General features: G+C 53.2%; 1 protein-coding gene across 1 annotated transcript; it reads right to left on the reverse strand.

Moving 5' to 3' along the window:
• Nucleotides 1-3,312: 3,312 nt before the first annotated feature.
• On the reverse strand, nt 3,313-7,365 carry LOC142071238 (cathelicidin-2-like). Its single transcript, XM_075126082.1, has 4 exons — nt 7,139-7,365; nt 5,477-5,584; nt 4,569-4,652; nt 3,313-3,700 (listed from the first exon to the last, which is right to left on the reverse strand). The coding sequence occupies exons 1-4, from the start codon at nt 7,334-7,336 to the stop codon at nt 3,557-3,559; spliced, it is 534 nt and encodes a 177-aa protein (XP_074982183.1). The 5' UTR covers nt 7,337-7,365; the 3' UTR covers nt 3,313-3,556.
• Nucleotides 7,366-24,818: the final 17,453 nt, after the last annotated feature.

Consider the following 24,818-nt stretch of genomic DNA (forward strand, 5'->3'; position numbering starts at 1 on the left):
CGTAAGGGACAATTTCCTGGTGCAAGTGCTAGAGGAGCCAACTAGGGGGGGAGCTTTTCTTGACCTGCTGCTCACAAACCAGGAAGAATTGGTGGGGGAAGCAAAAGTGGATGGGAATCTGGGAGGCAGTGACCATGAGTTGGTTGAGTTCAGGATCCTGACGCAGGGAAGAAAGGTAAGCAGTAGGATACGGACCCTGGACTTCAGGAAAGCAGACTTCGACTCCCTCAGGGAACGGATGGGTAGGATCCCCTGGGGGAATAACATGAAAGGGAAAGGAGTCCAGGAGAACTGGCTGTATTTCAAGGAATCCCTGTTGAGGTTACAGGGACAAACCATCCCGATGTGTCGAAAGAATAGTAAATATGGCAGGCGACCAGCTTGGCTTAACGGTGAAATCCTAGCGGATCTTAAACATAAAAAAGAAGCTTACAAGAAGTGGAAGGTTGGACATATGACCAGGGAAGAGTATAAAAATATTGCTCGGGCATGTAGGAATGAAATCAGGAGGGCCAAATCGCACTTGGAGCTGCAGCTAGCGAGAGATGTCAAGAGTAACAAGAAGGGTTTCTTCAGGTATGTTGGCAACAAGAAGAAAGCCAAGGAAAGTGTGGGCCCCTTAATGAATGCGGGAGGCAACCTAGTGACAGAGGATGTGGAAAAAGCTAATGTACTCAATGCTTTTTTTGCCTCTGTCTTCACTAACAAGGTCAGCTCCCAGACTGCTGCGCTGGGCATCACAACATGGGGAATAGATGGCCAGCCCTCTGTGGAGAAAGAGGTGGTTAGGGACTATTTAGAAAAGCTGGACGTGCACAAGTCCATGGGGCCGGACGAGTTGCATCCGAGAGTGCAAAAGGAATTGGCGGCTGTGATTGCAGAGCCATTGGCCATTATCTTTGAAAACTCGTGGCGAACGGGGGAAGTCCCAGACGACTGGAAAAAGGCTAATGTAGTGCCAATCTTTAAAAAAGGGAAGAAGGAGGATCCTGGGAACTACAGGCCAGTCAGCCTCACCTCAGTCCCCGGAAAAATCATGGAGCAGGTCCTCAAAGAATCAATCCTGAAGCACTTACATGAGAGGAAACTGATCAGGAACAGTCAGCATGGATTCACCAAGGGAAGGTCATGCCTGACTAATCGCCTTCTATGATGAGATTACTGGTTCTGTGGATGAAGGGAAAGCAGTGGATGTATTGTTTCTTGACTTTAGCAAAGCTTTTGACACAGTCTCCCACAGTATTCTTGTCAGCAAGTTAAAGAAATATGGGCTGGATGAATGCACTATAAGGTGGGTAGAAAGTTGACTAGATTGTCGGGCTCAACGGGTAGTGATCAATGGCTCCATGTCTAGTTGGCAGCTTGTGTCAAGTGGAGTGCCCCAGGGGTCGGTCCTGGGGCCGGTTTTGTTCAATATCTTCATAAATGATCTGGAGGATGGTGTGGATTGCACTCTCAACAAATTTGCGGATGATAATAAACTGGGAGGAGTGGTAGATACGCTGGAGGGCAGGGATAGGATACAGAGGGACCTAGACAAATTGGAGGATTGGGCCAAAAGAAATCCTATGAGGTTCAATAAGGATAAGTGCAGGGTCCTGCACTTAGGACGGAAGAACCCAATGCACAGCTACAGACTAGGGACCAAATGGCTAGGCAGCAGTTCTGCAGAAAAGGACCTAGGGGTGACAGTGGACGAGAAGCTGGATATGAGTCAGCAGTGTGCCCTTGTTGCCAAGAAGGCCAATGGCATTTTGGGATGTATAAGTAGGGGCATAGCGAGCAGATCGAGGGACGTGATTGTCCCCCTCTATTCGACATTGGTGAGGCCTCATCTGGAGTACTGTGTCCAGTTTTGGGCCCCACACTACAAGAAGGATGTGGATAAATTGGAGAGAGTCCAGCGAAGGGCAACAAAAATGATTAGGGGGCTGGAACACATGACTTATGAGGAGAGGCTGAGGGAACTGGGATTGTTTAGTCTGCCGAAGAGAAGAATGAGGGGGGATTTGATAGCTGCTTTCAACTACCTGAGAGGCGGTTCCAGAGAGGATGGTTCTAGACTATTCTCAGTGGTAGAAGAGGACAGGACAAGGAGTAATGGTCTCAAGTTGCAGTGGGGGAGGTTTAGGTTGGATATTAGGAAAAACTTTTTCACTAAGAGGGTGGTGAAACACTGGAATGCGTCACCTAGGGAGGTGGTAGAATCTCCTTCCTTAGAAGTTTTTAAGGTCAGGCTTGACAAAGCCCTGGCTGGGATGATTTAATTGGGGATTGGTCCTGCTTTGAGCAGGGGGTTGGACTAGATGACCTCCTGAGGTCCCTTCCAACCCTGATATTCTATGATTCTATGATTCTTAAACCACAATTTCAGAGGGGATGAACTCTCCCCACCCCCAAATGCAGCACTGAGGCCAGTGTGTATCTAGGGCCTCCTGCCAAAGGTAAGGGGAGACTGGGAAGCCTGATGCAGTGTCAAATACTGTCTCTGTCTCCTCTGATCACAGGGGAAATTTCAGCATCTACTTCCTTTTTACATTGCCTTGGGGTTCTTGTCAGTGGTATAGGGCCTTCAGTGCTGCAAAGATTGCTCTGCCACTGGGACAGACCAGGTGAAGTCCGGAGCTTCTCACCCACAAAAGGCAAAGGGAAGTGGGAGCTGAAAGCCTCACCCGAACCCCACTGAAGTCAATGGAAAGACGCCTACTGGCTTCAATGGCTTTGGATCAGGCCCATACACAGTGAGTGTTTTTACCATCTTCCTATCTAGATTATTGCATCGATCTGCAGTTCTGGAGCACCTGTCACTTGTACCGAGCCACCAGCTGTGATGCAGGAGCCCCATTCCCAGCTCTTTCCACCCCAGCTCCCCATGTGTCTCTACTGGCTTCAGAGCCTGGAGCGCTTTTGCTTGTGCTGGGCATCCGTGGATTCACGAAGTTGGGCAGGAGGCCCAGGGACAAATGTTACTCGAAGGCCCACCCCTGTGTCGCCCGGCTGTGTTAAATCACTTATTTAGGAAAGGACACAAGGAAAGGACACTTGTTTAGGAAAGGCCGTTTAAAACCAACCCAAGGAAGAGATGGAAAATGAGACAGTTGTTTGAAACATCTTTCCTCCTTGCGCCATCGTGAAAAGCTAGTCACTGTGTGAGGCAAGACACTGGCCTAGCTGGACTGTGGTTCTGATGTCATGTGGCCCACCCCTCGTATCTGAGTCACTTACAAGCCATTCAGAAGCTACAGGGAGGAGGCTGGAACTGTAATGGGATGCGAAATTGTATTATACAGTCAAGACACTGGGGGCAAGGGGGGGTGTCAAATACTTCGTTTAATACCTTAGCCACACCTGTGTGTCAAATACCACCCAGCAGAGCATAAAAGGATTGTATGATGAACACATCCGGTGGGTTTAAGGAAGCCCTGTATCCAGTCCACATCTGGTGCAGAAGAACATGACATGGTGTCAGGAGTAAACTAAGAACAGAAACAGAAGGAACAGAGTAACAAAGCAAGAGTCGCAAAAGCTGCTGTGTGGATGCCCAGGCCTCTTCCCATCAGACCATTTGTAATCTACTGCCTTTGCCTTTGCCTTTGCCTTTGCGTCCACCCTGGGCTATGAGTGTGTAGGAGCCAGGCAGGTGCCAGCGACGACGCCACCATCTACGTTTCGGGCTTCTGGACCTCCTGATGTGAGCACCCTGGAAGGAAAGGAGCACACGAGTGTTTCCAGGGAGACCGATACCAGCTCTGCATCACTATCTGCCAGTTGGGATTTGCTTGGGAAGTGGGACGAGGCGGTCTCCTTCAACAGCCCATTGCTATGTTCTCTGCACTGCCCTGTGTTGGGGAGGTCTGAGTCAGGAGACCCAGCTTGGTCGCTTGCTCCATGGCCAGAAGCTGGGTGTTTAGTGGAGGGGATGCTATAAGTGGGTGCCCTGGGAGGAGGGGGAAGCAGCGGCAGCCCTTGAGTCCCCCCCAGGACAGTTGCTTCTCTCTTCCTGGCTGGTGGCTGACGCTGCACAATGGGGCCTGTCTGGGAGGGCCAGAAACTCCCTTGCTGGAGAGCCAGAGCTCTGGGACAAAGCTTTCATGGAAGAAAAGAGTACCCACCTCCCATTTCTGCCCAAGCCTTGCTTCCATGATGGCTCTCTGGGCAGGGGGAAGGTCCTTGCTATATGAGGGGGGTGCAATATCTGTTGTATGGGCTTAGGAAAGGCTCCTGCTGCATCAGTTACCCATGAACCACCTAAATGGGACTAAATCGTAGCTGCAGAGAGGGCATCCCCCTCTTCACCTGGCCATGTCTTGGTCCCAGGTGGAGACGACACCGAGGTTTGGATTCCTCCTATATCCCAGTGAGGTGTTTGCATGGCAGATGGGACCTGTGGGATTCAGCTGCCAGCCCCAGGGGGGGTCTCTAATGGCTATGTCCCTACCGGATGCAGCTAGACACCCATCACTGTGCTGTCCTTGCAGTCTCAAATCCCCACCCAGGAAACCGATCCCTGCCCCATCACCGGCCCAGCCCCCACTTGGAAGATGATGTCACCAGAGTGCAAGACCTACCTCCTGGGTCACAGTGTTGCAGCTGATGAGGACTATGGGCGACTTCTGCAGGGTGGAGAAGAATCCTGAACAGTCTCTGACCACCTGTGAGGAGGAAGATCTCAGCTCAGTTTCTGAGTGCCATGGGAGGAAAGGCAGTGCGTGAGCCGCCTCTGGAGGCGTGGGTACAAGTCTGGCTGTGGGGAAAATGGGCTGAAGTCCTCAGCCTAGGTCATGGTGACGAGTAGCACCAGAGGTGATGTAGCTGGGTACAAGAGGGAGAGATTGGGATGGCCACTTTATCCACCAGCTGGATCCCTGCTAGTTAAAGCCCTTGGTGGTCTGTAAATACAGCCCTAAGAAGAGCAGATTACAAGAGTCTAGCCTGGAGGTGATTACAGCTGGATGACCCTGGTGAGGACCACGGTAGAGAGGAAAAGTTGGAACTTCTGGGCTAGGCAGAAGGCTGGATAAGCTATTGCGGCTTCCTGAGCAGTGCTGGACCACAGGCTGCAAACCATTATGGGCAAAAGACAGACGTATACGGTGGGTCAGAGCCCACCCCCAACCATTTCTCTAAGAACACTTCCCCCCAGCAGCAGCCTTCCCTGCTGGGTGATACTGGCAAATCAGCCTGTGAACATCACTGTAAAATGAATTCACCCCCCTTCCGGATGTTCATTTCCAGCAAGAGGGCTTGGGTCTGGTGCCGCATTTCTTACTCCTCCTGAGTAGGGTTTACTCCCATGACTAGCCCGCTTTATTTCGGCACAGAGCCTGTCGCCACGCAAAGGGCCGTGGTGATGAGCGTTCTGCTCCTGCTATCCCTGGGGGTTAGGGAGCGCTGATCGGGGACCACGGCAGCTGGGTGTTAAACGAAACAGGAGACAGATCCTGTGACACTGTCTTCAGAGATGGTTATGGCTTACCCCATTGTCTCTGAAGTCACATTCAGTCCCGGGGAGGTTCTCTGACACCGGGCACACTGTCTCTTTAACCGTGAACTTCAGTGCCTGCCGAGGGTTAGACGTCATGTCCTGGGGAAACAAATGAAATAGAAGTTTGGGATAAACTCTGATGGGGAGTAAGCCCCCATAGCCACAACAGCACCCACACATCAGGCTCTGCCTCGCCATTTAGCTCACATCAGCCTTGTGCGATCCCAACTTCTCTCTCTGCATTTATCTAGCAAGGGCAGCCATGCATCGGGCTGCAGCTCAGCCTTACTGCAGCAGCAGACAGTTCACTGGTCCAGCTGTAATGAGGCAGAAGACGAAGTTCCCACATGTCACCCAGCTCACACCACTGGAACTCCTCCAAGTTACACCAGAGTGACCAAGAGCAGAACTGAGCCCCATCATTGCAATTTACAAATAAAATGAGTCTTTTGCAAACGCCGTTTGTAGAGGACACATGGGGAGAAGGTGACACGGTTGCTAAATCTCCATAAATCTGCTTTCAACTCATTCTCCAGCTCTGTACTTTAGGCTTTTATATGGCACCCATTAGAGTAGCGTCTCAGGGTTTATCTTGTTGAGATGTCAATTCACTGCACAGTGAGGCACACGGTGGACACTGGGGGGCAGATTTACAAACATTGTGGATGGCAACTACTCACCTAATTTGCATGCATAATTATCGCAAGTGAGCATGAAAACTGGACAAATACACACACAAATGCCACTGCTGAGCCGCTGGTAATGCAATTACCAGTTTACACAAGCAATCCCAGCAATCACATGTGCAAATTAGTCTAGCTATCATATCTGTATTTTGTACAACCAAGTGCTTGAACACCTGGCCCTTAATTTAAAACTTCTCTCTTATTGCACGGCTCTCCATTGGAAATATATATAGAGAGAGCTCTGCAATATATGTAATATTAAGGTTTATCATGAATTTTTGCCTAGAGAGAAAACAATCCCTATCTTAACAAATCCTAGGGAAAGGCTGCGTTACGACCCTTCATGGTTGTCCGTATGTAACCCACACACCTCCCAGATGTGGTGTTCTGTCCCCTCTGGTGGCACTAAAACCACTTAGAGCTTCACGAGTCTGCTACCACCTTAGCTCAGAATCATGTGGCTTTTAGCTCATGCAGTAGAGGCTCAAGCAGTGAGGTCCCAGGTTCGACCCCACAAGACAACGACTGGGGTCTGTCGGCGTTACAAGTGGGGGCTCATCTGGGATTTCAACTGGGAAGTCTCTGAAGCTCAGGACGTGCTTCCTCAGCCAGGGAAGTATGTAACCCGCACGCCTCCTGGGTGTGGTGCTCTGTCCCCTCTAGTGGCACCGAGACCACATAGAGATTAATGAGTCTGCTACAGCCTTCGCTAATGGCCATTGTGGCTTTTGGCTCATGCATTAAGCTTCAGAGGTCCCAGGTTCGATCCCGCCCAACAACCGGGGTCCGTCAGTGTGACAATTACAAGGCAGGAAGCTGCTGTGTTATAACCTGGTGTGAATATCTCAAAGCTTCGAGGGTTGTGTTTTGAATAGATGGGAGCCTAGTGGGTGAGGGTCTGATTCTGGTGCCTGGTTTCAGCCGCAGCCAGAACATAGTGCCATAAAGGGAGTGAGCTGCTACTTACCCACTCAGGCTGTGGGTCCGCTTTAAGGAGCCGGAAGGCATAGTCGATGCCTGACCCTTTGTTGTAGAAATCGACGGCCAGGGCAATGGCCTCTTCATAGCTCAGCGTCTTGTGTTGGGAAGGCACTGCGGTGGCTGCTGCGGCCACAATGACCAGCAGCAGGACGGGCCGGCAGCAGGTTTCCATCCTCGGGCCCATTGCAGGCAGTGCCGGCAGAGTGCCATCCTGGTGCCTGAGGAAGCCCTTTTATATCTTGCTCCGCGACGGGGAGATTCATGATTCACTGTTTATGTCCTTGGGCTCCCCAGAAACTGAGGCTTTTCCTGTTGTTTACAGGAAATCTCCCTTGGCCAATCTGCTGGTATGTGCAAAACAAGAAGATCAGCCCAAACAAGGGACAATGCTGGGGCTGTGTGTATTGCAAAACATTTGCCTGACTTGGCATGGGCAAGCAGCTGCGAAGAAAGAAGGAACAAATGGGTGTGCAGCTCCCTGTGACATTTCATTTATTATTAGCTCCTAACTCCCAGGGTCTGGGTCAGAGATGCCCAGCAATGTGGTGTAGCACCACTTCTCCCCAGCTGCCATCTTGTTCGATGCGATCTCATCTGTGCCCTCTGCAGCAGTGTCTGCCTGAGCCTGCGGAGAGCCTGAAATAAAGCTCCTGCCCCATACATTGCCATGCCGAACTAACTCAGGGGCCCAGTGATGATCATTTTAATGCCAGCTATGACACTGCAGTTTGGCATCACAAGTGGGTGTTGCTTAGGAGATACCACTTATCCCCCCACCCCAGCTCAAGGGAAAGAAACTGAAAGGGGCCTGCTTTAGATTGTAAGCTCCTCAGGGCAAGGACTATATCATACTGTGTGTGTGTACGCAAGGGGGACCTGATCCTGACTGGCCCTGTGATGGGATACATATACCCCATCCTGGCTGTAAAAGGGTTAATGAGAGGCCAATTAACCCAGCTGGCTGCAGCTAGGGCGGTGGGCTAGCCCCATGAGTCCCAGCTGGGAGAGGGGTGGGGTGGTTGCTCTAAAGGCAAGAAGTCTGGAGCAGGGAGAAGCTTTGCAGTCACTTTCTGGGATGAGAGTAGAGAGATCAGGAGGGAGCCCAGGGGAAGAGTGGGTTCAGCAGGGGAGTCTGCTAAGAGGCCAGGAGAGAGCTGGAGCTGGAGCTGAGCCCTGATAATGAAGCAGGATCTGGATTTGCAGAAAGAGACCCCTGGGAGGTGTTCCACTGTGGATTGGGGGGATGAAAGGTCAAGCCCAAGGAGGGCAGAAGTGGGTTTGTTTATACTTTTGTTTGGCGGGGGGGGGGGTTGATGGGGTATTCCGGGGGGAGCCCTGTGAGTCCTGGCCCTGGCAGGACACACCTAGGGAACCCTGCTGACAGGCTTGGTAGGGAGAAGTCTAGAGGGAAGCTAGCAACAAGGAGTCTGGCGTGAGCCTGACTGCCTGTGCTAGGGTCACTGGACTGGAAGCCAGCGTAGAGGATGGGCCTGGGTTTCCCTACCAGCCTGGGAAAATCGTCTGCCAGAACCAAGTGCGGCAGAGGGGCCAGGCGTTTGTTTTTGTTGGACTGTCTGTTACCCCAGAAGGGGGGGCACGGCTGTGGCCTGGCCGGAGGGCCGAGTCACGAAATGAGGCAGACCGCCGGAGGGACTGGAGCACCCGTCCCATGGGGACATTAGAGGAGGAAAGCCTGGTATGCTATGCCCAGCCACAAGGGGGCCTGCCAGCAGCAGGACCCTTCCACGGTCCTCTAATCCCTCCGTGCCATGACCCCAATGATACCAAGCATCAGCTGCGTTCAGAAATCTGCACACGGTGATTTGTGACCATGTCACTGTGGCATCAGCCTGTGCCCTGGAAAGCATGGATTTGTGCCTGCCAACAGCCGTTTAGACACCCAGCTGGCCACCTTGCACTGATTTAAGTGTGCAATTCCTGGACATGTGGGCAAATTAGATGTGCAGCCGCGCCAGCATTACTGCAGGCTGCCCTGGCCTACCCAGAAGAGCCGTATGCAACTGAACATAGACGGGGCCTGTTGCTGAGCTGGGGGCAGGTCCCGGGCTCTTACATAAACATGGAAGGTTTCAAAGTAACAGCCGTGTTAGTCTGTATTCGCAAAAAGAAAAGGAGGACTTGTGGCACCTTAGAGAGTAACCAATTGATTACATGGAACATGGCTCACTCCTCCAGGAGTGAGCTACTGGTGGGTACCTGATCCTTAGAGCCCCCATGGGCTGTAGCAGTGTGTGACAGCAATCACAGAGCCCAAACCTGACCTGGAGCCATGGGATCCTGGGAACTGGGGCTGAGGGGGACGGTTAACAGCTGGGAAGGGAAGCGGGAAAAGACAAAGCCACACTGGAATGAGTCCCTGGGCTGAAGCTAATGGACACCTTAAAGCTAAATCACAGATATGCTGCCGCAGGGGTAGAACCTGCACCCTTGGCCTCTGAAAACAGGTTTCTGCCACGTGAGCTAAACTGTACGGGGAGACTTTGGCAAACCCGTAAAGTGCCTGAAACCACTATGGCTTATTGCTAAAAGCAGCCAAGTCAGCAGGCTGTAAATTGGCCAAGTCAGCAGCTTAGCTTAACCAAGGCAGGAGGGGAGGGGGAATCTTTGGGTGCCACAGAGAGGGCAGCTTGACTCCCTTCCTTCCTGATAAGAATTGTGTTGAAGTTGCTGATTCATGCATCTTAGAAGAGCAGGATGTGCCCCGGGAATGTCTATTGGGGCCTCAAGGCTGCAAACTCTGGAAAAACCCGCACCTGGTTAATCGATAACCAGAAGGAACCTTTTGCTGGACCACTGAAACTGCTTGTAACAAGTTTTCTTTAAGGGACATGTCTAATATATAAATAAGGGGGGAAAGTTTGAGGTAGGGGGACTCTTTTTGGACTCTCCCTCTGGATACATCTTGCAGTCCCCACTGGCAGACGGAAGATTTGGCCACCGGAAGCCTGCCGCTGTGCCACTCGAGAGCCACCCTCAGCTTTGGTAATTCTCAAGAGTTGGGGTGTTTTACTAACCTTTTGTGGACGTGTGTAAGTGCTTGAGACTAAGTAAAGTTTAGCTTTAAGTGAAAGCACCCTTGCGTTGTCCTGTTTGTGCCAGCCACCGATCGGTCGGACGGCCGTGTCTCCCCTGATTTATTTCCTGACACCACCTCGCACAGAGTAAAAGTTACCAAGAGCTTTCGGTTGAAAGAACCCCGAGTAACAAAAGGAGAATGTCTACTAACGGTCACCACCAGGGCTTAGGCCCCAGTGCCCTGCACACACACCCAGTCATGCCCCCGTTGCAGTCAGCTGCGGAGAGACCCACCCATTTCAGTGGAAGCAGACTTGGGCCTGAGGTATGAGAGCAATTCAGTGGGTCCCTTGTGAGTGGCCCTGCCATGGCCTGGGATGCTGTGTAGGATGTGAACACAGCGCGCCTGCAAAAGCGGCTTCTCTGGGAGCAATAATGTGTCACTCAACCAGTACAAACCCACTGGGGCAGCAACACCTCGTGCCTCTGGCAAGCCCGTGACCGGTCGTGTCTTGTTAACTGTGCTTACAGAATGGGTTACTGGAAGGGAAAGAATATTAACATAAGACATTTCCTAAATCTCAATCGCCTGAAACAGCTCCATGGTACCCAGTCACTTAGGACTGGAAGTGAGGAAAGCCCAGCTAGGCCTAGAGAATGATGCAATATGTTCTTACCAATTCAATCTATCCCTGCCTTCGATGGGCTAGAAATGCCTGGCTGGACCAGTGACAAATATTTCCAGAGTCAGTGAACTCTTCTAAGGGTGTGAAAGGGAAAAAAATAAGTGGATCCCTCTGAATAAACATCCAGATCAGTGCAAGCCCATCTAGACCCTCAGAAGCAAGCCCAGCACTTGTTTTTAACTTGCACTCTCAGCTGAAATCCCTGGAGAGTTCTGATTAAAAACAATCAATGGCACAGCATGCAGGATCATGCTCTGAGTGTTGGTTCTTTTAGCTCTATGAGACAGCCGGGGCCAGCTGCATCTGTGTGTGTAACATCTGCTGCGTGTGGAAACCCCTCTTTTGCACAGGCCAGCAGGTACTGAGTGAGTAAGTAGCACAAAAGCAGTTAGTTGTCCGGACCCATGTGATTTTTATTAAGTGATTGTGCCCCAAAGCTTCAAGCAGGGTGTAGGCCTCTTGTGCCAGGCGCTGTACAGAGATGTAATAAATGACAGATCCTGCCCCAAAGTCCTGATAGTTTAAAAGACAAAGCATAACAGGAGGGTGGGTCTGGCAGACAGGCTGGGGGTGGTGGAGACAGTAATAAAATTAATAAAAGGTGACTAATTCTTAGCCAGTCGAGGGCAGTGACCACGATTTGTCACCTGGCTGGCCGTAACCAGGGTACAGTGTTCTGGGCTGTGTGTGCAAACAGCTGGGCCAGGCTGCAGCTGAATTGCTGAAGTCTGACTGTGATGATGTAAATGATCAGATCAGGCAAGCTGCACGGACTGCGCAGCTCCCTGCCAGCTACAGTTACATGAAGGTCCTGAGCCCGATTCTCCCTTGAGTCGCACCCTTGTAAGTCCTTAACTTCAGTGGCATTGCTCCTGATTTACCCCAAGGTAGCAGAGAAGGAGAGCCAGGCCCTCTCGGCAGATTTTGGGCTCTAGGAATAAAGGCCCAGGTTTTGATGCCAGCTAACAGGCCGATCTGCAGAAGCTGCTAGCCCGGAGAAGAGTGCTTAGAATTGCTCAATTCTTCCTCTGCTTCTGCTTTGAAAATGCATTGCACACGTTTCCGTAGCCTTGTTTTTGCAATCCAGGGCTGGTCAGATGACAGCCCCCCCTCCTCCTACATGCCAAGTTCCAAGCAGTGCACACTGCCTCTTGTTTCCTAACATATCAGAGAACAGTTTTATGCAAGAGCTAAACTTGGGGACCAGTGTGGCAAGAACAGACTTTTGTAACCTCTTTACTTGGGTGTTAGCAAATCGCTCAGGGAAAGGTCCTTCTGAAGTGGCCAGAGAGTTAAAATGAAGGAAGCAAAATGAAGAATTGAGGTAAATAGAAAAGAAAATATATAGAATTATTCTTTGTAGCGATCCCCAAGAGGCAGAGAGAAGTGAAATGACTTAAGAAGTCACAAAGCAGATCAGTAGCTGAGCCAGGAACAGAAGCCGGCTCTCCCAAGTTCCCACCCCTAGTGAGGCGGTGTGGTTCCCCGCCGCCTTGGAGAGAAATGAATTCCTCCAGACACCAGAGTGGGTGAAGCCAGGTAGCTCTTAGCCCACTCCCCAGAGGGTCAGGCATTGCTCCGGAAGTATAAAGGCCGGACCTTATACAATCATGAGTGGTGTGGAGAAAGTGAATAAGGAAAAGTTATTTACTTGTTCCCATAATGTAAGAACTAGGGGCCACCAAATTAAATTAATGGGCAGCAGGTTGAAAACAAATAAAAGGAAGTTCTTCTTCACACAGCGCACAGTCAACCTGTGGAACTCCTTGCCTGAGGAGGTTATGAAGGCTAGGACTATAACAGGAGAACTGGATAAATTCATGGAGGTTAAGTCCATTAATGGCTATTAGCCAGGATGGGTAAGGAATGGTGTCCCTAGCCTCTGTTTGTCAGATGGATGGCAGATGGATGGCAGGAGAGAGATCACTTGATCATTACCTGTTAGGTTCACTCCCTCTGGGGCACCTGGTATTGGCCACTCTCAGTAGACAGGATACTGAGCTGGATGGACCTTTGATCTGACCCAGTATGGCTGTTCTTATGTTCTTATGACCTCAGAGCTCATTGAGAGAGCAGCTGCCAGGGAGGCCAGATGCCTCTGGCCTAGCTCACAATTGGGAAACCCAAGCAGTGGGAGGGCCTCCGTCCCCCCTGCCACCCAACTCGCAGGTGGCCGTCTCCCCCTCTCCCAGGCCCTTTGGAACCTAGGGCCTGGGCTTGTTATTATATCCTGTTACTGCTCAGCCCCGGCCTGAGGGCCTGACTCACCATTGCCCCGTCCTGCCCTAGGGCCTGTGCTCACTGTGTTTATTCGTAGCCTCACAAAGGCCGCAGAGGAAGTCTCCCATGGCCAGACTAATTCCCTACAAGGTATCATCCTGAGTTTAGTGAGGCAGTGTGGTTCCCCGCCGCTCCGGAGAGAGACGAGCCCCGGCTAGCCTCTCTACACCACCCAATGGCCTACCCAGCAGGCCAGGCTGCCTTTTGTTAGACAGATGTAAAGTAACAGAGCTGTGTGTACAGGACAGCCACAGTCACAGGAGCATGTCTCCAAAGGTCAGTTAATTGAGGCCTGGGCTATACCTGGACTTTACATCGGTACAGTTACCTCTCTGAGCGGTGTGAAAAATGCCATCCTATGCCCCCCGCCACCGATGTAAACAGCACTAGGTCAACATAAGAATTCCTCCCCTGACATAGCGAACACCTCTGAGGGAGATGGATTAACGACAGTGATGAGAGAACCCTTCCCATCAGCACAGGTAGTGTCTACACTAAGGACAGCTCTACACTACAGATGTTCACACTACACATGTGAAAAATCCACGCCCCTAAGCGACAGTTACACTGACCTAGCCTCCCGTGTAGACAGCGCTGTGTCGATGGGAGAGCTTCCCCCGCCCCTCGGAGAGGTGGATTAACCGTCGGTGTACAGTAGCAGTGTCTTCACTAGAGCTCTGCAGCTGCACGGGTGCGACTGTACGTGAAGCACTGTGCATGAAGACAAGCCCGGAAGCACGACGGCACGGCGGGGCAGCTGCCGTGTTTTAAGGGTAGACATTCCCCCAGTCATTCCAGGGGCTTGTCTGCACCTAAAACACAGCAGTGCTTCAGTGAAGACACTCCCTATGCCGATGGGAGAGGTTTTCCCTTTGGTGTAGATACTCCATCTCCCCAGGAGGTGGTAGCTAGGTTGATGGGATTTGCTGTCTACACTGGGAGTTAGGTTGGTTTAACTGCCTTGCTCAGGGGTGTGGATTTTTCACACCCCTGAGCAATGTAGTTATACCGACCTAATTTCCTAGCATAGACCAGGCCTAGAAAAGCAAATCCAGTTGTGATGTGGAAGCTTTTGACACATCACTAGACCCTTTTGTCCCCAGCGAGGCACCTAAGGGCTTGGATACACTTGCACGTTAGAGTGCATTAAAGCAGACCCCGGTGCCCTAACTCACGACCCATCCACGCTGGCAAGGCACTTAGAGCTCCTGGACTCTGCAGCTGGAGCACTCCTGGTAATCCACCTCCAAAAGGAGCATAAAGCTTGCTGCACCTCAGATGAAACGCCCCAGCATCAGTGTGAATGAGGTGTTGCCTTACTGCGCTCTGATTGGCCTCTGGAAATGTCCCATAATCATAGAATATCAGGGTTGAAAGGGACTTCAGGAGGTCATCTAGTCTAACCCTCTGCTCAAAGCAGGACCAATCCCCAATTTTTGCCCTAGATCCCTAAATGGCCCCTTCAAGGATTGAACTCACAACCCTGGGTTTAGCAGGGCAATGTTCAAACCACTGAGCTATCCCTCCTCCCCAAGTCCCCTTAAATCAAGTGGCCACTCTTGTCATTGTTTGGAATTGGCTGCAGAAATGCGGATATGCCCTTTCAAAGCTCCGTTTCTGACAGCCGGCTGCTTATCTGCTCCGGGACAAAGCAACCATCGGTGTGGGATGCTGCTTTCTGTGAGTATGAGAGAGAGGCGGGGAGGGGGGGTCTGCTGCTGTCTGAACTTACAAGACAGCATGCTGACATGCTCTCAGCCCCCCAAAAACCCACCTCTCTCCCCCCACATACACACAACACACTCCCTGTCACACTCCACCCCACCCCCCCATTTGAAAAGCACGTTGCAGCCACTTGCATGCTGGGATAGCTGCCCACAATGCACTGCTCTCTGTGGCATTGCAAGAGCTGCTAACGTGGCCACGCCTGCACTTGAATCTGGCGGTGTAAACACACTGCAGCGCTTTCCCTCCTGCGCTCTCCGAGGGCTGGTTTAACTCACTGCACTCTACATCTGCAAGTGTAGCCAGGCCCGAAGAGTAACACTAAATGCAGCAAGAAAGCTTTATCCAGTGTTTAGCTGAAGGAGACAGAAGGGAAATAAGTGGCAGGTTAAATAATTGACCCTTCGTATGCTGTTGGCAGTGTTGTAGTAGCCGTGTCAGGCTCAGGATACTAGAGAGACAAGGTGGGTGAAGTAATAGCTTTGATTGAACCAATCTTGGTGGGTGAGAGAGACGAGCTGTCGAGCTCCACAGAGCTCTTCCTCAGGGCTGGGCAACATCCTCAGAGCGTCACTGCTAAATCCAAGGTAGAACAGGCCGGCTGGTCCAATACAAGATACCAGCTCACCCAACTTTTCTCCTTCGTATGCTGACACCTTCCAGCCAAATGATTGCTTCAGAACACTCTCCACTGCTTAACACCTTCTTCTTCTTCTTCCGGTTTAACACGGATATCGTGGTAGCACCAAAAGCTGCAACAAAGTTGTGCCCCGTTGTGCTAAGTGGTCCACCAACATAAAATAAATTATGAGTATAAAATGCTCCCCTGTAGGTTTGGTCGCATTTTACTCGCCCTCTGGGGGGGCCTGACCCAAAGCCTATGGGAGTATGTCCGCTGGCTTTGGATCAGGCTCTGTATGTCTATGCAGGGTGCAAGCCAGTGGAAAATCAGCTTAGCGCTGTGTGCTTGGTATTTCCAAAGGGTCGGGTGCAGTTCTGTTTTATGCCGAGCAGTATAATGATTCAGCGGGTCATAACCGCTATAGTTAAGTTGCAAACACTTTTTCCGTGTCAGCTATTTTCACCCATTCATAACATTCAAGATTCTGTGAGGGACCAGATGTTTATACCAGAATATCCAGTGGTGTAATGGGAACCAAAGCGCTTCGGAAGGGAGATTAAACCTCCTGCTTCAGGGTTTAAATAAATCTCTGTTGGGGTTAGGAGGAGATGTATCTAGAGAGGCAGATTAGCTCAGATCTGTAGGGCTTTCTACACCTTTGTAAGAGGCAGCTGGTACTGGCCACTATCCAAGTCAGGACATTAGGCTAGATGGACCTAGGGTCTTATCCTGTCCGGCAGTTCCTGTTTTACAAAATCTTTACTTTTGGGGCTTAAATGTTCCCTCCTCGGTCACTTCCTCTGTAGGGGGGTTGTTTTTTAAAGTTTACTTGCAAAGTTTTAAGAGGGTTAAAAAAAATCTTTTTTCCCATGAACACAAAGGTTCTCCCCACTGTCCTCCTCCTGGGGCTAAATCACAAGTCGGCCATGGTGAGTGAGCAGGCCTGACTGCTGACGGTGCGCTGTGCTGAGTTTGAACTGATGGGCTTTCTACAGACACAACTTTTGCAAATGCGAACTGAGCACGTGCAACAGGAGTTTCTGTTAAACCGTGGTTCTGCTCTGAAATGGGGCTAAGTAATAACTGCGTCGTCTTCCTCAACTGGGCAGCTCCAAGGGTGTATTTGAAATCAGATGCACTGGCTTTTAGGGATGGATGCCCGTTTTTCCAGCCCCGTTAGCTCTGGGGAGACACCAAAGCTCTGGGAGGGGGAGCTGGGGGCTATTTCGCCATGTGCATCACCAGCAGAATTGTTTACAAAGTTCAAATCAATGTGGGGGGGTGCATGAGAAGGAAAGAACCCGGTTTGGCTCTCGGGGCACGATCCTCCCCTGCCTTGGCCCTCGGGTGAGTCATTTTCACCTGCACAAAATGCTCCCGAGTCAGAATCCTCACTTCCACCAGCGCTGCATCGTACACCCACTTGGCCCAGGTGTAGATGATTCTGCAGGAGACAAGGCCGGGGAAGTCAGCCGCTCCGATCCCAGAGGGGCTTGCAGGGCTGGTAGTCAGAGCCCTCCCTGCCCATGCCCTCAACCGTCTTACATGTAAACAGGGCCCGTTTGATCTGGAGTCAGAGAGAGGCGATAAACTTGGATCTCCATGGTGCCCTTTTCAGGGTCGTTACGCCCCTGAGGCTCAATCCTGCACGCACTGAAGCCAGCGGGAGTTTTGTCAGGGGGCATGACAGAGCTGCTGAGACAGATGCATTTGGGACAGACCAGCCGTGCTGCTGTTTGGTTACCGGTCTTACCTCCTTCTTCAGGAGCTGGGTTCGTATGGAAGCTGAGTCACTACATGCATGTCTGCCCCACACACTGTGAGCAAGGGGGCTATGTGTCCCCTGCTTGCCCTTCTCATGAGCTAAAGTGACTCTGTTGAGGAGGGGGTGAGGGAACGGCCAGGAAGGAAGCGTCACTTTAAGAACCATGGCTAGGTTTGGAAAGAGGCTGGTTAATTTGATCTTTGTAGATAAGGGGCTAAAATAAGGGTAAATAAATCTCATGCTTCAGGGCATAACCAAGTCGCTGCAGAGGCCAGGAAGGAATCCCCATTCCACACTACACAGCTGGCTAGGGTGGATTCTGGGACGGGCTTCACCACTCTGAAGCATGGGGATAATAAACTCTGTGTTCCAAAGGGAGCAAGGGTATTTCTTGGCCACTCCGCTCTCAATCCGGACTGCAGCTGTATGTCGTAGGGAAGGCAGCCCTGCCTTTTTGTAGGGTGCCTGGGAACGTCATGGGATATTTAGTATTCAGCATGCATTGTCTTCAGACTGCTGTAAGGGGTCATGTATAGGGCAGATCTCTGCTTTTTTTCTGGGGGAAGCAGCCAAACATGGATCCGTGATTGCTGTCAGGGAAAAGGGGGTGAACGAAGACCAAAAGATATGGCAGCTGCCGGAGGTGCTCCACATGATCTGGGAGCTGCTCCTATAGCAAGGCTAACAGGGAGCAGGTTGGATCCGCAAAGGGAGCCTTAAGAATGTGGGTAGCAGCTGTGCCCAGGGGTACAGGACTAGCTGCATCTCTGTCCTCTCCTTGATGTGCCAGGCCTCATGCCCTTACCTCTCCTGGGGTGGAATCATGTGATTCTCCCACTCTTAGACCAGGGCCTGGCCTATAGCATCATGAGATTCACCTGTGCCTACCCCAGCAGCTCTGTCTGGGCTCAGCACCTGCTGTTCTTCCCTTTGGGAGCCTATGATCGTGAGGGAATTCACAGTGACCAGATGGCCTTGTGCAACCAAAGTAACGTTTAACCTTAACTGGAGGAACATAACATAAGAGGAAAAGGATTTTAAATCAACAGGCTGTCTGACGTAAAGCCCTACCACCCTGTGATGGGGCCCCTGGCAGGCCTACCTACTCCAGACATCCCCAGCACTGTCTGTCCATCTGATCAACTTCTCAGCAACTGCTCCCCTGGCCTCTGGACCGAGAGCAACCTTTTAATTCTTTGCAGTCCTTGTGCTATGCTGGCGCCCAGCCTTGGCATATGATCTCTGCGCCTGGGGCTGAGCCAGGAGGTAGGATCTTCACAGCGAGGAGCTCAGGCATTTGCCTCTGTCACCCTGAAGCGTTTACCAGGAGGTAGCTTATCTGGAGCTACTGTTTCCCTTCCTGCTTGTTTTTTCCAAGAGACAGCTATTAAACTGAACCAACGTAGTCATACAGGACCCATCCTGTAACCAGATCACAATTATTACAGAGCAGCGCCCCGTCCGCCACAGCCCGGCTGGGCCACCACGGCAGGGGGACCAAATGCTTTTTAAATAATAAAACCGTGCTGCTGGGGGACGTAGTATATAACACGATGTAGCCTGCCAATGTATTCCAGCCGCAGGGCAGTGCTGGGAGCGCTTGTGCGCTTATGCTGCCACCTTAAGGCAGCTCCGTGGAGCTACACTTTTGTGTACATGTAAGTGCTAGTGAAATACTTGTTCAAAGGCTTCGTGCACAGGAGCTGAGCAGTAGCATTGAGCGGGTCCAGCTGAGCTCAGGGAACCCGTGTGCTAGGCACAGTACATAACACCTTGTGAGAGAAAGGTCTTACCCCAAAGGACTTACAATCTAGGCAGGCAAAGGGTGGGAGCACGGGGGTATCATTGTCCCCATTTCACAGAGGACAACTGAGGCCCAGAGACGCTAAGTGACTCGCCCAAAATCACACAGGGGCTCGGTGGCAGAGGCAGAAATTAAACCCAGCTCTCCAGAGAGCCGGTCCTGTGCCATAGCCACAAGGCTATCTGCCCCCTTCAATCTCCTATCTCAATCCCCTGCTGCTGCATACCATCCCACCCTCGTGCCCCCCTCGGCTTCCCAGGAGGATGCAGTGAGAGTTCACAAGCCTACAACAGCATCACCCGGGGTGCCTGTGGGGTTCTTCCGACACAGCCCTGGGGCGACGGTGGAGTACAGCGCAAGGGAGGCAGCGCTGGGCTTGAGGGGATGCGACCTCCCTCTCCAGCGACCTTGGCTTCGCACCTGCACCAGAGGAGGGCTGCTGCTTGTGGAAAGCCCAGCACAGGGCAAGTGTCTACCCACTCCCACTTTCCTGGGGGCTCTCAGGCAGCCAGGGCTGCCCTCAGAGGGGCTGGGGCTGGGGCTGGTCCAGGGCTACTCAGATTCAGCACCGCCCTGGGGAAGCTGCTGCTGGGGAAGAGGGGTGAGCATCTATGGGCCTCACATTAACGATGCCCTTCCTGGGCAGAGCTCCTAGAGCACAGACCCCACAGGCCTTCCTCGGGGGGGGGGGTCACTCTTTCTCTCTCACACACAGAGACGGGAGTTTTCAGGCTGGTGGCCAGGAAAGGGTTAAGGCTACCTTGGGATCTGTGTTCTGGTGAATGAGTGAGCAGCAGGTGCCATGGGAGGGTAGAGGCTAGTGCTGCCCCTACCCACACACTGGCAAAGGACCCAGGGAGGAGCAAGGCCTGTGGTGTGGGGGGAAGGATAGCTCAGTGGTTTGAGCATTGGCCTGCTAAACCCAGGGTTGTAAATTCAATCCTTGAGGGGCCCATTTAGGGATCTGGGGAAAAAACTGGGGATTGGTCCTGCTTTGAGCAGAGGGTTGGACTAGATGACCTCCTGAGGTCCCTTCCAACCCTGATATTCTATGAAAGGCAGCTGGGGTTCCTGGTGCCTGCCACTCTGCGTCATTGGCCCTGGGAAAGGGGCCATCCAGTGTCTGCGAGCCAGCCGGCATGCCCGGGGGACATGGCCCAGGGCTGAGAAGCGAAGCCCTTGCAGGGAAGGGCAAAGCAGGGATGGATTCTGAGCTAGCCTGGCCATCGCTAGCCCTCCCCTTCTGAGCCAGGCAAAACACACTGCCCTTCTCCCGCTCTGCTGCTGCAATGGGCAGGACTGCCCGGTGGTGCCCAGCACCTCAGTCATAGCACTGCCAGGGCGCTGCACAGAGACGGCGCCTTGCACCGGGGTGCCCTGCCCATGGCAAAGCGTGGTACCCGCCCCTGCCGGGAGCCAGCCATGAGGCCTGGAGGTCTCCCTCTGCTGCCCCCTGGTGGCTGCTGCCTGGCACTCCTTGAAAGCAGAACCATTTGTTTAAAACTTGCATTTCTGCTCTTTGTACGGTTCAGGGAGCCTGCCTTCCTCTTCCGCAGAGCCCACTGGGGACAGCGTGGGTCTCTCTTTGGACACTGAAACCCACGAGACGTTCAGGGGAGTGAAGGGGTTGAAGTCTAATTACCTTTCTGTGAGTGATCACTAATGACAAAGGACACCTAATAATCCCCAACCCCCACCTCCCCCATCCACAAAGGAGCCCTAAGCAATGTACAAGGGGGCCTTGCCCACCCCTGCTCTGTTGGTGGGAGAGGTCAAGTGGCAGCAGCTTCTGGAAGCCTCAATGGATTGTGTGTTTCATGTGGTGGGGGGGCAGCGGGTGCAGCTCACAGAACTCTGGCCTCCTGCAGGAGCTGCTCTGTGTCCAGGTATCTATTGTGGTTTATTGAAAACCGTGTCAAAATTGTAAGCTATCACTTTAAACGCTCAGTGGGGTTTCCTGGTCTTCCTTGCAGGTCAGGGGCTCTGTAGGGAAGCTAGCAGAGTCAGTCTGCAAAGAGCCAGCCTAGAGCAAGGTGGGATGAGGTGTGCCTCTCTGATTTAGGGAGCAGCCTGCTTTGTCTCTCTCTGTATTTGGTTCTTGTGTGTTAAGTTTCTGGATACTAAGAAATTAAAGTTGTGCTATGTTGCAACTTCCAACAAAAATGTTTCATATTTTTAGCTATTTTCTCTGTTTGTAAGTGGTGAACATAACACCTACGTGGCCCCCTCACTGTAAAATCTGCGTGCCTTTCAAACGAAACTCACTATCTGTGTGTGTGTGTGTGTGTGATAGTGACAAAGCTATATTGTGTGTGTGTGTGTAGCTCATAGTGACAAAGCTACATTAAAGAGATGGGTTTTGCGTTTGGGCCTGATCACAGTGATTCTTGTGGCAGTCAGTTCCATAATTGTTATTTGTATCACCGCAACACCTAGAGGCTCCAGCCAAAATCAGGGCCCCAGTGGGAAAGGCACTGTACATACACATAGCGAGATAGTCCCTGCTCCAAGAAGCTTACAGTTTCACTAGGCCAGACAGAGAAAGGGTGGGAGGGGGAACAGAAAGGGGAAGATACTTGCCCAATGTCAGATGTAGTGCCAGGAGTTGGAAGCTGGGTTCGCTGAGTCACAGTCCAATGCCTTATCCACTAGCATGCTGTCCGGTTCCTAGGGAAGTTCTGTCTCTTGCTTCCACGGGCCCTCTATGGCTGACTGTTTCACCGTTCCCGTGGAATAACAACAATTAATAATACCTTTCCCTCATGTAGCCCGTTCCATCACACAGCTGTTGCTTAAAGTTAGGGGTCATGGAGGCAGAGTCATAGCTCAGGATGATCCCAGGGAGGGCTTTGAGTACCCAAATGGAGACCCCGCACTGGTCTCTGTATCCAGTGGGGAGCCAGTGCGGCGAGCCGCGCAGTCCCACCAGCTGTAGTGTTTGGTACCAGCCAAAGCTCACGCCTTCCGCTTGGCTTCATTCCCAGAGAGAACAATCAAGCCAGGAGCTCACTGCAGCCTGGGTAACTGTGCTCAGATCCGTGTGTGTTAGTACAGGGCAGATTCTTCTGGCCAACCTCAGATAGCAACGAGTGGTTTTAATTGTTGTCTGGCCATCCATCACATTGAGGAATCCAATAGGATTCTGAGGATTTCATGTTCCAATCAACTGGCAGGTGCGGTCATAGAATCATAGAATATCAGAGTTGGAAGGGACCTCAGGAGGTATCTAGTCCAACCCCCTGCTCAGAGCAGGACCAATTCCCAACTAAATCATCCCAGCCAGGGCTTTGTCAAGCCAGGCCTTAAAAACCGCTAAGGATCCCCAAGAATCCCGCAAGGAGACACATCCCGAGAGGACGATGAGACGCCTGTGGCTGGTGCTATTGCTGATACAGGCATTGGCCGGGGATGCCCTGGCTGGGCCCATCCTGCAGCAGCCGCTGGTGAGTCCTGCACCCGGGGCCCTGAGCACGTCCCTGCAGGGAGGCTCTTTGCCTCGTGCCCCTTCCTGGGGATTCCTGGGGGTGGGATGTGGTCAGATACAGGGTCGCTCTGACAGGATGCTCTGTGAGGCACCAGGCACCCTCCCTCCCCTATCGCTGCTGTGGGAATTACATCTCCCCACACAGGGGATCCACGGGCTCCCCAGAAATGGCCCTGCCCCATGGGAGATTCTCACTGACCCCTGACCTGATGAGCCAATCCTTCCATATGGCGTGGGGAGGGCCCCTGGACCCAGCCTTCCCACCCCGACCTCTTCCCTGGGCGAGCAGCTGTAAGTGGGGAGGGCTGAGCCGGTGGATCGGTCGCCAGCTCCTCATCAGCTCTGGGGAAAGAGGCTCCTTTCAGAGCAGGAAACGTGAGCCGGTTCCCGGCCAATGGGAGCTGCAGAGTCAGCACTCAGGGTGGGGACAATATGGGGAGCCCCCGTGGCCGCCCGTATGCCTAGGAGCTGGAAGGACATGCCAGCCGCTTCCCAGCAGTGGCGCTGCAGAGCCAGGCAGGGATCCTGCCAGTCCCTCTGCGCCACCAACCAGACTTTTATCAGCCTGGTCAGTGGTGCTGACCGTGGCCGCCAGAGGCCAGCAAACAGAATCACCTGGCCGCCCTTGAGCTGGAGCGACATGCCGGCCACTATTCCACGGGTAAGCACCGCCCGGGCCCCGCGCCCTGCACTCGTCCCACATCCCAACCCCCTACCCCAGCTCGGAGCCCCCTCCTGCACACAAACTCCCTCCCGGATGCCACAGCCCCTCCTGCATCCCAACCCCCTGCTCCAGCCCTGAACCCCCTTCCACACTGCGAACCCCTCGGCCCCATCCCCCAGCCAGGAGCCCCATCCTGCACCCCAACGCCTCATCCCTGTCCCCATCCCAGACCCCGCACCCCCAGCTGGAGCCCTCACCCCCTCCCGCACCCCAATCCCCTACCCCAGCCCAGAGCCCCTTCCCACACTGAACCCCTCAGACCCAGTCCGGAACCCCCATCCTGCACCCCGAACCCCTAATCCCTGGCTCCACCCTACAGCCTGCACCCCCAGCTGGAGCCCTCAACCCCTCCTGCACCCCAACCCACAACACCAGCCCAATGGAAATGAGCGAGGGTGGGGAAGAGCGATCAACAGACTGAGCAGGGATGGAATGAGCGGAGGCGGGGCCTCGGAGAAGGGGCGGGGTCTCGGAGAAGGGGCGGGGCAGGGGCAGGGCGAGGGTGTTCCGTTTTCTGCGATTAGGAAGTCGGCAACCCTAATGCTGACAGGCCCTGTGGTTCTCCCAGGCTCGCTGCCTTGCAGCCTGGGCAGGCTGGGACCCACACCCGGGGTCTCTCTAATGCCAGCCTGGAGGGGGCAGCCATGGAGTGGGCCGGTGCCTCCAGCTCCTCCGGCCCCCAGCGCTGTGTCTCGCCCGTGTGTGTTTCAGGGCGCGAGAGTGAGACGGGCCGCGTGGCCGCAGAAACACAGAACGATGCACGAGACATGGTTCCCGGGCTGCCCCATAATGCTGGGCTCCATCAACCCTTTGAGATGGAAAGGCTGAACAGGCGCCATGGCTGGGGAGGGGACGGCACCTTCGCTCTGGCTGGGCCCAGCCGGCCTCCACCCCTCACCTGTTCCCCGGCACTGCTGAGCTGTCGGCCAAGGTGACACGTCAGGAGTGAGCTTGCTGCTGGCTGCGGGGTACAGAAGCTCCCAGGCCCTGCTGAGCGCTGTGGGTGGAGGCCACGACTGGACCATGTGGGTCGTGGGAGGCTCGTTCCCTCCGTGCCAGGCGATGAACCTGCTTTGCTGAGCCTGGAGCTTCCCGTGTGTTTTCCATTTATTCACTCGCATCAATAAAAGCAGGTACTTCTGAGCCTGGCTCTCTCATTCCCAACAGCCCCAGCTCGAAGAGGCGCAGGGCAGGGTCCCGTAGGCAGCCGCTGCAGTAACCCCATACCTGCCCCTCTCCAGTGGGGAGCAAGGCAGCGTCCGGAGCACACCTGGAGCGAGGCCCATGGAGCTGGGTCTCCTCCCGCCTGCCCATGGGTGGCACTAGGCCCTGCCCCGGCCTCCACTCTGACAGCTGGGACCTCACCCGTGTCCTGACACCAAAGGGAGTGGCCGGTTCCCAGGCTCCCAGCCAGGCCAAGAGGAGACAGGGTGCTGGGAAGGGCTTTTGCTCAAGGGGACATGGGGCTGGATGAAGTCTCTAGGGAGAAGCCAGGCTGCCCTGGCCTCCCAGTGCTGGGGACCCTCCTCCCCGGCCTGAT

The sequence above is a fragment of the Caretta caretta genome, chromosome 2, assembly GCF_965140235.1.
Source record: "Caretta caretta isolate rCarCar2 chromosome 2, rCarCar1.hap1, whole genome shotgun sequence".
In the NCBI taxonomy this organism is placed as follows: domain Eukaryota; kingdom Metazoa; phylum Chordata; order Testudines; family Cheloniidae; genus Caretta; species Caretta caretta.

What these genes read in the sequence shown, in the direction of transcription:
- LOC142071238 (XM_075126082.1), bottom strand. Translation starts at nt 7,336, where the DNA reads ATGGGCCCGAGGATGGAAACCTGCTGCCGGCCCGTCCTGCTGCTGGTC. An exon ending in GTGACTTCAGAGACAATGGG is followed by an intron (nt 4,653 to 5,476) that starts GTAAGCCATAAC and finishes TCCTCCTCACAG; the next exon opens with GTGGTCAGAGACTGTTCAGG. An exon ending in GCAACACTGTGACCCAGGAG is followed by an intron (nt 3,701 to 4,568) that starts GTAGGTCTTGCA and finishes CTTTCCTTCCAG; the next exon opens with GGTGCTCACATCAGGAGGTC.